The 13,665-nt window shown below is 39.5% G+C and overlaps 1 protein-coding gene across 3 annotated transcripts in view; it reads left to right on the forward strand.

Moving 5' to 3' along the window:
• Nucleotides 1-13,665, forward strand: part of Meis1 (Meis homeobox 1) — a 140,861-nt gene that overhangs the window by 112,667 nt on the left and 14,529 nt on the right. For all 3 annotated transcript variants that reach the window (XM_085829096.1, XM_085829095.1, XM_085829097.1), the window contains one exon: nucleotides 3,271-3,347. In XM_085829096.1, the coding sequence (XP_085685222.1) occupies nucleotides 3,271-3,347 (77 nt within the window). The remainder of the gene's footprint in view (nucleotides 1-3,270; nucleotides 3,348-13,665) is intronic.

Genomic DNA, 13,665 nt, shown 5'->3' on the forward strand with positions numbered 1-13,665 from the left:
GTATTTGTATTCTAGTTTTTTAAACTAATATAGAGATAGAAATGCTATATATAACATTATAATTCAGTGTTCTGTTTGTAAGAAGAGATTCATTTGATGAGAATTGTGTGGAATGCTTTTATACAATGGGAATTATGTTTTAAGATCAGGATGGTGGGTGGTGTTTAGTTCTGTACTAGTCCCAATACCTGTTTTGTTTTTCTTTCTTGAGTGTGGCCCTAGCTCATTATAGTGTAATCTATAAGTCAATGCCACCTTTAGGATTGAGGCAAAGGAAATATTATTGTGGATGCCTACACTTTCTATGAGCTCTGAAAGACACTTTATTATCCATTTTGGTGTTAAATCTGATAGATAGTATCTGTATAAAGTATCTTAGTTATAGTTAGTCTCTTTGTTCAAACTAGTTGCTAATTTCCCATTACATACGCATGTAGATTTTAAGTATGATGAATAATGAAGCAAGGAATTTTGAAGTGGTACTTGAGGAAGAAGATACTCCAACAAGAAAATACAGAAGAAGAAAATGTCTTGCTATCAGGGAATAAGGAAAAGATTGATGTGATAAGATGTGTATGCATGGTGTGGTGTGATGTGTGTATCTGTGTGGTTGTGTGTATGTGTGTGTCTCTGCATGCATGTATCTATGTATGTGTCTATGTGTGTCTTTATATGCATTTGTTGTCATGTTTGTGTCTGTGTGTCTCTGTATGCATGTGTGTCTATGTGTGTATGCATGCATATGTCTGTGTGTGTTTCTTTGTTTTTTTTAAAGATTTATTTATTTATTTATTTATTTATTTATTTATTTATTTATTTATATGTAAGTGCACTGTAGCTGTCTTCAGACACTCCAGAAGAGGGCATCAGATTTTGTTACAGATGGTTGTGAGCCACCATGTGGTTGCTGGGATTTGAACTCAGGACCTTCGGAAGAGCAGTCGGCACTCTTAACCACTGAGCCATCTCACCAGCTCCCTGTGTGTGTTTCTGTATGCACGTTTGTGTCTGTGTGTCTCTGTATGCATGTGTGTATGTCTCTGTATGCATGTGTGTGTATGTGTGTGTTTCTGTATGCATGTGTGTATATGTGTGTGTCTCTGTATGCATTTGTGTGTCTGTATGAATGTGTGTGTTTGTGTGTGTGTATGTACCTGACCTTGAGCTGACCCCTGACAGTGACACTGAGAAGTGTAGTAGGTAGACTCTTGGGGGTGTTCGAAGAGCAGAAATGAGAACAGTGCAGCCGAGTGAGAGCAAAGTGCCAGGTGAGATCAGTGGTACTGAAAGGACGGGGCCTGGCAACTGGCTCTGCAGGCTATGCAAGGAGGTTTGTGAAGACTTAGAGAGGAGGAACTATAGCTATTGGCCTTCCCTTTGCCTGCCTGGTCTCCTCACCTGCAAAACAAGAAGGATGGTTGTTCCATTCTTGTCACTCAGAGGGATCTAATGGGGATTAATTACTATCCTGTCTGAAATATACCTCGAGCTCTTTAGAGAAAGGCACTCTATTCCATGAAAGCAAAGCCTCAGTCTAATTGTGTATTTATTGATTAAGTGGCAATCAAAGACAATGCTTATGGGAAAAATTACTATATCCCTGCTCTTCACAAGTATACCCGATGTGTGTAGCACATACTTAAAGTTACATGTAAAAGCACTGATGTGATCATTAACAATTTCTTAAGCGCCTGACTAGACATTATTAATGAGATTAAAAGCTATGTTAATTATCATTCAATAGACCAGAGTTTAGTTTCCATGGCACACAGAGTTAGGTTGAGTCTTGAGGGTGCCCTTTCTCATTCATAATGGAACTAAGCGTAGAGGACCATCTGTCAGGACAATTTTGTCTCGGGAGAATTTATGGGGAAGCAACCTTTCAAGGCAGCCAGTGTCTTCATAGGTGGAAACCACAACCCCAGCTGCAACAGATGAATGTTGCAACTTAGCCATTGATTGCTAAGCAGAAAATGTTTCCAGAAATAAAAATTTCTATAAAATTCCAAATTTATTTCATAATTTCATTATACAATCAATAATTTTTTTTGTATTCTCTTTCTCATGAGGAACAGAGCTGGGCCTGTTCTTAGTAGGTGCAATATGATGTCCTTCGAGTTTTTATTGACCTTTATGCAGAATTCTAGCATATGTTGATCTTTAGGTGTGGAAACAAACTTTGTGCATTGCTTTTCTTATCACTGTGAGTAAACTAAACAAAAAGAAAAGAAAAGAAAAGAACAGAACAGAACAGAACAGAACAGAAGAGAAAAGAAAAGAAAAGAAAAGAAAAGAAAAGAAAAGAAAAGAAAAGAAAAGAAAACAACAACAAAGCCTGGCAAAAGCAGCTTGGGGGGGGGGGGTGTTGTCTTGGCTCACACTTTGAAGGGATACCGTCCATCATAATAGAGAGGAAGGTGCAGAAGGGAAGGCACAGCTGTGGGAGCCTGGGACTGATATCTACACCCTCACATCTCCAGAGACAAGAAGCAGAGGCAGCCAAATGCTGACTCTGAGCAACTTTCTCTTTCTCCCATTTCTTTAGCGTGGTTCCTAGCTCACAGGACCATGCTGTCTACATTCAGGATGGGGTTTTCCCTCAGGTAATCCTCTTCATGGAGAAGCCATGCAAAGGTGTGTCCCATAAATGACCCCCAAGTTTGTCAAATGACAGTGAAGGTGACACCAATTTTGGTTGAGTTTTGCTTGTGGGTGTTTTGCTCAGCAAGAGTTGAAACAAGAGTGACCTAAATAAAGTATACCTAGCTTAGTTTTAATATTTTAATCCAGCAGTACAGAGTTATAGAGGGAGAGTGTAACACCTGAATAAATACTGGAGACCTCAGCTGCTCTCAGAGATATTTTTTAAATCTCAGAGATATTTTTTCTAGATAGCAACACAGACACACACACACACATAACACACACACACACACACACACACACACACACACACACACACCCCAATCTAATCAAATACAGTGAAGATCACAGTAAACCTTCTAGCCTTGCAACAAATAAACTTGTTAAAGAGTAAACCCAATATGACTGCTCTGCAAGTATCTTAAACAGACATTTCTACACTTCACTAATCTTTGTAATTGGCTTGTCTTTTACTGCCATTAATTAGATGATGTAGTATTCCATTAATAAGAGTGACACACCTCAGCATTTTTACCTTTAATTATAGACTTCACTAGACACTTAGGTTATTGACAAAATGGTATAAACATTGCCTGCTGTACACATACCTTTTTTGATCTCTTTCAGCACCCTTACCCTTCTGAAGAACAGAAAAAGCAGTTGGCACAAGATACAGGACTCACCATCCTTCAAGTGAACAATTGGTGAGTAATTTGGCTTGAGTTTACACGCAATCTGTTTCCCCCTCTGGCAACCTACAGTTAATGTCTGGCATGAAGAAGCCACACCCAGTTGCTGCTGCTTTCCCTAGTGGCTTGCTGGAACTAAACTGGACTGCTGTGGAGAAATGTTTTCTAGCATGGACAATAGACTGTATTGCCTTCCACCTCCCTTATGACTCAACATGTTTTATGCACAGGGTGAGTGCATATTTGGAAAACACTCTGGCTCACTTTCTTCTGGATGATTGATAGAGTTGGTATCATACTATTTTCTCCGAAAGAAGAAAATATACCATTACCAAATAGCGGTTGTAAATTCAATGAAAAACTAATTCAATTAGATTTTGTTAACATTCTGTGCTCAAAGATGGCATCCAGTATTCTCTTATCATTTAAATATGAAAAGGGAAAAGATGAGTATTTGTAGTTTTTTTTTTTTTCCCCCTCTGAAGGTCTTCAAAGTCTGATGTTGCTGAAGGCTGTGATATTTCTAAATAAAGTAGAAATTTCTGCTCTGGAGTAAAGCTGAGGTTTATATACTGAGTCCTAAGCTACATCATTCTGACTACATGTCCAGCAAGATTGCACTGAGGCTTTGAGAAAGTGTGACTCATTTCCCTCTGTGACTCTGCTAAAGCCATGTGAAGGATAATCACCCAGGCCTACTGTCGTATTTGAAGGACATTGAAATCCAATCTCCCCTAAAACTGAGGAGATCTAATTAATCATCCTAATATTTTCAGATCAGTGTTTTTGATGGAGAAGCCTTCTATTCTTTGAAGTACAATCCAGAAAAGCCTCAAAATCTTGTTGGAGAAAGCTGAGGATGGCAGTTTGTAGACACAAGTATTTCTTTTTGTTCAATAGGCATCAAAGATTAATTTTACAGAATCTCTGATTACATAACCTAATCCATTTTGGTGAATACATTTGTATTTGATGTCCATTGTATTTACATTAAGAGACCCTTCACTGTTAGAGAGCCTCGAGCCTTTGGGAGATATTTCAGATATATTAAGCCCCATTACAGAAAATGTAATTTCTGTCAGTATAATCCCATGTGTTCCTCAACTTAGTATTTTAGAGATAACAAGCTACTTATGGTATATTTGCCTTTGGAGGATTAATTTACAAGTACACTATCTGCAAGACACAGGCAGACTCACATGAGCTATGCTTGTAAGGGTTATCAATTTCTATGACCTTACCACCGCTTTCGGAGATCAATGTTTGCAGCCCTCATAGTGGATAGGGAACCACCAAAGCCATACTGTATCTAAATGTGTTGAATTCTGTTGCCTCTGAGGTTTTGCTGTTTGCCTATTTTTATCTGCTACTGTTTTTGAAATCTTCAAGACTGTTAACACTGCATATTTGAAGTCGGCCTTTCAGAGAAGTCTGATTCCATAAGGAAGACATAGCTTTATATGTGCATGTACAATCATGGCTTTAGGCTTAGCGTGATGGTGAAGTCCTTTATAAAGTCCTAATGCAGTGGGAGCTGTTGAAATGCGACATCTCCTTGGGAAATGTTCTTTGGTGAAGGTAAAGGAGTGGTAGGCTGAGCTCTAATTAAGGAGCTCTAAGGAGCACTAAGGAGCACTAAGGAGCACTAAGGAGCACTAAGGAGCTGGCTGCCTGTTGAACACACCATCTCCCTTCATCCTCAATGTTGCTAGCAGAGTTCCTAGAATAAACTCGTCACACTCTGCTGTGTACAGACCACTGTTGGGACATTGTTTGTGAATGCAGGGGCAAAGAGGTCTTCCTGTGATGCCAGCCCATCTATATACACTATCATTTCTCTGGATTCTCCACACAAGGTCTGCAGGCCTTCATTAGTCATTGACCACTGTTTAACTTGTTCACTTCTGTACTAGAGGGGAGAAAAAGCAGACTCGGAATTAGGAAGCTAGGAAACAATTTTCAGAGTGTGTGTAGACCTCAGGCTGAAGCTTCAGTTGGCAGCTAGGTGATTTCAAAATCACTGTTACTTTTTCAAAAGGGACCAGAATATGTGTGGTTGTTTCCTTTCTCCTTGTCCCTTCTGTTGGTAGAAATGGTTCTTCCTTGCACATCATTGCTTTGGATTTATTGATTCCTCTGGCCCCTGTTAACAACTTTTCTGGAGAGAATGTCTCTAAAGCAATCTAAAATATTTGAGATGGGTTTCTTTTCTTGAAGTGTGATGAATATGGTGTTTATGTATTTGATTCAAGTATAAAAATGTTTTGCAAACCTATGGCGGAGCATGGTGGTGCATGCCTTTAATCTCAGCACTCAGGAAGATATCAGAGTTCTAGGCCAGCCTGGTCTATAGAATGAGTTTCAGGGAAGCCAGAGATATTTTGAGAAACTCTCTAGAAAAAACAAATTAAAGCAAACCAAGCCAAACAGACGAACTCACCAAACAATAATTCTTTAGCTTTAGGTAGGAAAGAGCACACAAACAATGGAGGTCCTCTTAAAACCTGAAGATGGCATTGCATCTTAAACAATGCCTGTTTGAAGACTAAAAGGCAGCGAAAGCAGAGTCAGTTTTCCTTTTACTCTACTATAAAACCACACCAAGCCTTTTTTTTTTTTTGAGAGCCTGCAAATAAATACTTTCACTGCATAGAAGGACAGCCTATGATGTTATTTTCTTCTAGAAATCCTAACTTTAAAATGATCCTTAATGTATTAAGACTTCCTCTTTACTTCATTTAGTTACAACTTAAAAAAATATCTTCTTGGATTTCTTAAAACTTGTTAACACACATGTAAATTTTTGTATATGCTATGAGTCACTGTTGAAGATGTTTCATAAAATGCTGAAGGGCAGGTTGGGTGTAGATCAGTCATAATTATTGGCAAGAACATAATGTATTGACATGCACAATATGTTAAGTGAGAACTATAAACTCATGTCTAGTTGCTAGCTTGTCACAGGAACCTTAACTGAAGCAGCTTCAGTGAGGCACTGACTAGAAACAGACAAGAACTTTGGGCACCATTCCTTCACACCAACACTAAACTCATCTTGTATCTTTGTATTGATATAAAGGATATACTGTGCGTGCTAGGTGACTAAGACAGAAATAGATGGAAAAATGGGGAAGTGAAAGAACTTCACTGCCAAACAATAAGACGGATTTGATGAAGACAAAACAGAGATAAAAATGTAATTGCAAATACCCATATTTATTCTACTGGTCAGAATAAAAACAGAGAGGAGGGATCTTATGGAAGCTGGCATGGAGCCTGGGATGGAATGGGGTATTTATCATACTAGAGGTTGTAGACCAGGTCTACACAAACATCTTTTGTTGATGGCCCACATAAAATATTGTAAATGTGTTATTTGATCCACAGAAGATATTACATGGCTTTTCTAAGTGAGCTTCTATGACTCATGACTTCAGTGTTGAGAGAGGTTTAAACTCCAGTGTGGTCAGTGGTGAGGTGGAATCTGCACCACACACTTTCGTCTCCCTTCTCTCTGCTCATTCAGTCTCAAGTATAATCTCACTGAGAAATGGTAAAAATAACACTTTGGGACTTTCTAACTTTGGGTTTTTTTCTTTTCATTGTTGTGACAAATACTTCTGAGAACAATATCTCTACGTTGAGCAGTTTTTTCATTTGAAGTAGAAATATTGTACGTTTTGGCAGTAGATAGTTTTTCAGGTCTTTAAATATTTAAGTATGTAAGCAAAGCTTTAAAAAAATCATTTCAGTATTCAACTTTTTATTGGATGTGTTTTTATTTATTGTTTGAGAATTTCATAAGTGTGCACAGCATGTTTTTAATCTATCCTCCTACTCCTTCTTCTAGGCAGATATCTAAAGGAAGCATAAACATACATGAACAAGCACATAAATGAACATGCACATGTATGTGCAAACTCAAAACCAATATTTGGTTCTCTTTTCTTTTTAGTATACTAACTTTTATATGTTCAAAGTGTGAGTGTAGAACGCTCAAATAAAGACTCACGGTTTTAGGCCAGTGTTGCAGACCAGGGGCTTCCCTGTAATGAAAACTGATGTCTTATGCTGTACAGTACTAGCTGGGAATCTCAGACACATCCTGTCTCTGCAGAGTACTAGCTCACAGTGCACGGAGTCAACTTCTAGCTTCTTGGCTGGTTGCTTTTCATTCTCATACTTTCATAGAAAGTCCTGATTTTAAACACTTACCCCTTTGTGCTCTGAGAAGGTGACACTGTTTTGACATGTAAACTATACAGTAAATATGAAATATTATATGTATATATAGAGAAATATATATAGAAAGAAAACCCTTTTTATCAATTGGTAGTATAAAGTTCTAGGCAGCACTCTAACGTTTGATAAGCCATCAGAACTACTGTCCTTGATAGATTTTAGATTGAGAATCCATGCTGGATCTTCCCAAGTCTTTTATCTAATGCCCTTAAAACTGCCAAGCACTCAAGCATCACTTCCTGTTTCTTACCCATGGGGGAAAGGTAGACTCTTGCGCTACAGGCAGGTAAAATTGGAAGCTTATTTTTAGAAAACCTGATCTTTACTATAATAGCTGCAACAGTTAAAGGTCAAGTTTATTTCTGAATTGTTGTAGTATTGCAGCAAATACTTTTAGAAGTAATCAAAGATTCTATAAATATAGGGAGCTGTTTAGATGTAAATGTTAAAACATTCACAAATTATCCTTTCAGCTTCTGTGATCTAAAAATCAATAGAGGTCAGTGGGTTCCATAGAACTATTCTGCTTTTCTTCTGATGTAATTTAATAACACATTTTACAGATGTTGTTTAAACATTAGGCGCAGATTGTTTTGTCAATAAAGCTAAACAGAGGCATGACACAAAGACAAGGGAAAAACAGATGGAGAGAGAGAGAGAGAGAGAGAGAGAGAGAGAGAGAGAGAGAGAGAGAGAGAGAGAGAGAGAACAAAACCAAAAAGCCACAGCAGCGTTCAGTGCAGGAGTCCCTGGGTCATTTGTTTGCTACTCAAGTGCAAAATGAAAGTGCAACTGTGCAGTGATTTCTCCCTGGCTGGAAGTTACCTAGGGATGAAGCAACTCACACACACACACACACAGAGTCATTTTATTATGCAGCTGCTTCTGCTTTCCCCTTGGAGAATTGCAGAGTAACCTACATTTAATGTGGACTTCCTAACTGATCAGTGAAGTAACAGGTGCAGTGTGGGGGGGGGGGTGGGAGAGAGAGAGAGAGAGAGAGAGAGAGAGAGAGAGAGAGAGAGAGAGAGAGAGAGAGACTAACTCCCAGGAACATCTCAGAATGTGTTGTTCTTTAAGCTTCAGTTAATTGTGAGCCTTTTGCCCTGAGTGTCAAATCTCATAACTTTACAGACACTGTGAGTTTAGATTATAGCAATCATACTATACTCGCTACATAAAATATTGTCGTTTGCTCATAAGAAAATATGGAAATCAGTCAAAAATGTTTACCTTGCACATTGCGGAGACATAGCTGATGAGATGCCAGACAGCCCTGGTATTGTTTGGAAGGGAAGCTTAGCAAACAGCTTTGAGGGCGAAGATCTTTAGAAACTTCCAGGTATTGCCATGTTGGAGAGTTTTAGGAGTTCAACGGAGACACTACTTTTCTCTGCAGATTTGAGAAACTAACAAAGCAAACAACCAAAAAACCAAAACACCACAAAACTTCCTGTAAACAATTCTCTTAGGAAAGACTTTTGCTCTGACAATATGGTAGAGTTTGCTGAAGTTTTAATCATTGGCTTTGTCAGAATTCCTCCCATAAAATCACATCCTTAATACTGTTGAACATGGGCACTTTAAGAAGGGCTAGCTAGGCATTGCTTCCCTGTGGTAGATGAAAACTTAGACTCCTCCCATCAGGGAAGTCCAAACACCATTTCTTGAAACTGCTACTTCTCTTCCTAGGCAGCATCAGAATTTTTAGGCTAAGACTATGTAACCCTACCTGAAGCTCAGACTTCCAGCTGAGGAAGCATTTTGACACCTATAGGGTAATCAAGTTAGACTTGGAGTTGGGGGACCCATTCTCTGTGAAGCTGGTATATCTGGATGTGTGCAGTTGCTTTAACCTAGGGTAGGAATGGCTTGGGGTTGACTTTGAACATCATGCACAGGCTGTATATGTGGCCAGACCTCATTAAGGCAGGTTTGCCATTTTTGTTCTGTGTCAACACGAGCCTCTAGCAAGAGAAATAGGTGCTCAGAGAAAGTGCCACACTGATTTCAGTGTGTCTGAGTAGAGCATCAAGAACTCGTCATAAGTGGGCTCCACAAAGGAGGATGGCTCAGGTAGAAGAGCTTGTCTCTTGTCAAAAGAGCCCTGTGAGAATATGACAGATAGTGCAAGTCATGGAGAAAGAAGAGGATATCCAAGGAGTGATAGTGAATCAAATGTTTAATCATGCTTCTCATTGCTGACCAATGAGATGTGTGTCCTTACTTAGGTCATTTTCCCACAGATATCAGCTTCCTGTACTTTAAAATAGACATGTAGGACTGGTTAGTCAGAACTCTAGCCCCCGGCAGCTCTGTGTTGTAGGCTGTGTAAAGTGCATAGGGAAGCAAGGTGAGGCTGATCTAATCACAGCCTCACGGTAGGAGTCAAAGGGAAAGCACTGGGAAAGAGACACACAAGAAAATTCATTAAAAAGTCACTACTCCCTCTCATCTTAAAGAAGCAAGTCAAACACTGTAAAATAAAAACTAGATGAAATTAAACATTATTGCAAGACATGAAAAACATGTGTGCTGTCATTCTGAGGATCTGTAATAAAGATAAATCAGTTGTTTTTAGCAGTGTGCTATGTGTCTGTGAAGGGCACGACAGATAATAGGTTTGGAATTTCTGAAGTTATTGTACAGCAAAATTTGTTTTTTTCCTCAGGCATTCAATCTTTTTTCTCTAGCAATTTTGTACATGACAAACTTTTTAGTGGTCGCATTAATAATCTATAAGTAATGGGTTGTCAGGTGTCAGTTAGAGATTAAAAGATTGTTTAAGCATTACCCATTTGGTTCTTCGAATGAGTTTTGTAGGTCAGGAGAAATAACTTTCTGAATTGTGGTTGTGTGTGTACACTGCCCCTCCCCCTTTCATTTGGCTCCACGCCAGGTATATGTGAAAGAACCACATTACATTACATAAATCCTGCATGTAGCAGCAGATTTGAAACTCATATTGTGTGAGCCAAGGGGACGAATGTCTAGGCTGTCTTCTGTAAATGTATTCGAATTTGTAAATGTTATTCCTGCTCTTCTCAAAGGAACTGTGCAAGGGGAAAGAGACTCAGCTCAGAGGGGCTGTGAAGCTTTGTAAGGCAAGTCAGTCGTTTCCCAGCAAGTCAGGCTTAGGTCTCTTCTTGTCAAATCTGCCTTGAGTGTTTACATATAGTTTGCCTTCCTGGTATTTTCTGCTTGCACCGACCTGATCTCCACCTATTTTGTGTCAACAGTTGCTGAGCCTGGTGTTGGGTGATTAAGCACTAAGCATCCAGCCCTGAGCTGGCTGAGACCCTCTTTCCCTCACTTACATCACTGTCTTGCTTCAGGGCTGTGCCTACAGAAAACAAATGGCATATTTGAGTGTTTAAAACGTCTAAAATATTGAAAATGGGGGCAAATGTTGCCTCTCTGTTATATAATACGTTTTTTTTTTCAAGAGTGGAGGGGAAGCAAGGGGCTCAGGGGAAGGGGAATGTTTAAGGGTGAATACCCAGGACCTGGTCTGTGCTATTCCTGTGTGTGGATGCCATGGCTCTTTGTGTAGCAGCTTAGGGTTATGCCAGCTACATTAAAAATACATTTTAATGACAGAAAATGCAACATTCAAAAATAAAAACATATGAAATGCATGTCTGTAATTTTAACAAATACAGGGTTCACCATCCAATGGCACCATGGTCATTAAAAATGGTTCTCTCCATTTATTTGCATTCTTACAAAGTTTTTAGGTTGGCATACTGGTTTGGGGGAAATAATTAACTCTGTCATGCTAGTAACACCTCAACACTAACAAATAAACAACAAAAATACTTAATATGTTTGATATCCTTAAAGGCACGAATTGTTCTTTACCCTCTTAAACAACTGGTGCTTTGCATGATCAGCCCCTATCTTCAAAGAAGGGGAAAACTATTTCCTTCCTCAAATGCATTGATTCTTCCAGACTCGTAGTGATTATCCATCTTGGGCATCTTTGGAGAGACCTGGCTTAATGCTGATAAAGACATTTTTTACAAAAAATCAAAAAGAATAATACATTGCCTATGGATGAAATAAAACTATACTGATTAAGTAACATATATTGAAGTTTTTTAGTACTTTTACTCTAGGGTACTGAATTTTTTTTTAAAGCCGTATTTTTGTGGACTGCTGTCTGACAGGGGGTTTTGCTGGTCTATATTACAAAAACATCTGCTGTGGTTGACTTTGTTTGATCCCTCATTTGGGTCAGAGTTCATATATACTTGGAAATGGTTGAGCTTATAAGATGTTGAAAAAGCTAATGGAAAGAGCTGTATTGAACAGAAACCGTGAGATCTCAGCCACCTTGACTGGTCAACTGGCAGGATTGTTCACAGAAAGGGGAGCGAACTTGGTTGTGACTAGAATTGCCGTCCTCAGAGGTTGGAGGACTAAGGACCAAAAGAGACATTTGAGAATCATTCTGAGTGAATATAGTGTTGTTGCTGTTTTTAAAGCATATTGAGAATTAAACATGTTTTCAGTCATGCTGTTTCTTTGGAAAGTACACACATGACTTTTGAAGTATTACACAAGGGATGAGGGACTAGAATTCTAGAAAGCCCACGGTACAGGGTTCAGCTTCTGGGTGGCAATTTCTGCATCATTTGACAAATGGGGCTCTGTGTGTGATGTTGTGTTGCTAGCTGCCAGTTAGGAGGCAGAGACAAGAAGGTTCCTCTTCCAGGGCTTCTTCAGGCCTCCTGTTAAGTGCTTGTTCTTAGTAGCTTTACTCCTCCTGTTAAGTGCTTGTTCTTAGTAGCTTTACTCCTCCTGTTAAGTGCTTGTTCTTAGTAGCTTTACTCCTCCTGTTAAGTGCTTGTTCTTAGTAGCTTTACTCCTCCTGTTAAGTGCTTGTTCTTAGTAGCTTTCCTAGCTATGATGTGCAGATCATGACACTCACCCATTTAACCTGCACGGCCCAGTGCTGCATCCACAGAGCTCTGCAACAGTCCCCACTATCAGTTTTAAACTATTTTGCCACTTTAAGAGAAACCAGGTGCCATTTAGCTACTACCTCTCCTCTCATTTCCTGATCTCTGCTCAGCATCTCCAGGAAGCCACTACTCTACTTTCTGTCTCTGCCTTTGCCTGTTCTGGGCATTTCACACACATATGCACGTACAAAGTGCTCTTACAATATGTGGTGATATGTAACTAGATTCTTCTACGTAATGTTTTTTTTTGGGGGGGAGGGGTGTCATCGACATTATAGCACACATTGTCAGTGCCTCATTCCTTGTCCTGGCTGAGCAGTGAGCCACTGTGCGACTAGAAACACATTCAGTATTCCTGGATCAGTTGGTGAAGATTTGGATTGCTTCCAGTTTATGCTGCTAGGACTTTTTGTACTCTTATTACTTTTGAGACTTATAATGGTGTTCAAACAAGGAACTCCTGTACTAGGTCTTACAACTTGCAAAATGTGTTTCTTCACATTTAGCCACTAGATCACTAGGACAGTACACCTAAATGCTGCTCTCATCTCAGAACCAGTCAGTGGCGTGGTCCTGCTCCACTCCCGGGTTCTTCTCACGAGGCACGGGTTTGAGTCTCCCTGCCAGTAGCCCAGTGTTTTGAATGAGATAATGGATGGAAAAAAAGTTTTTAAGAATAGCAGTTGAGGATATAACTAGGTTGGTTTACCTGGCATGCAGGAAGTCCTGGGTTCAGTCTCTAGTACCATATATAATACCAAATATAATACCAAATCTGGTAGGAAACACACGCCGTCTGAGCAACACCTGGAAGGTGGAAGCAAAAGGTACCAGATCAGCCTCGGCTATATGAACAATTTGAAGACTGTCAGCCTAGGATTCATGGAACTCTTCAGAAGAAGGTAATAGGGACAAGGAATAAAAGAGGAGGAAGGGAAAGGAGAAAGGGACGGAGGGAAGGAAGGAAGGAAGATGTTGTTAAAGCTGCGTTTAATTCTAGCACTCACTATGTCGAGGCAAGCAGATAGATCTTTGTGAGGTCAAGCCTCGTCTGCATACATCTGGGCCAGTTAAGGAAGCATAGTGGGACCCTGTCTCAAAAAATAAGCAAACAAACACAAAAG

The sequence above is a fragment of the Mus caroli genome, unplaced genomic scaffold (assembly GCF_978045245.1).
Source record: "Mus caroli unplaced genomic scaffold, Mus_caroli_1 scaffold_13, whole genome shotgun sequence".
NCBI lineage: Eukaryota > Metazoa > Chordata > Mammalia > Rodentia > Muridae > Mus > Mus caroli.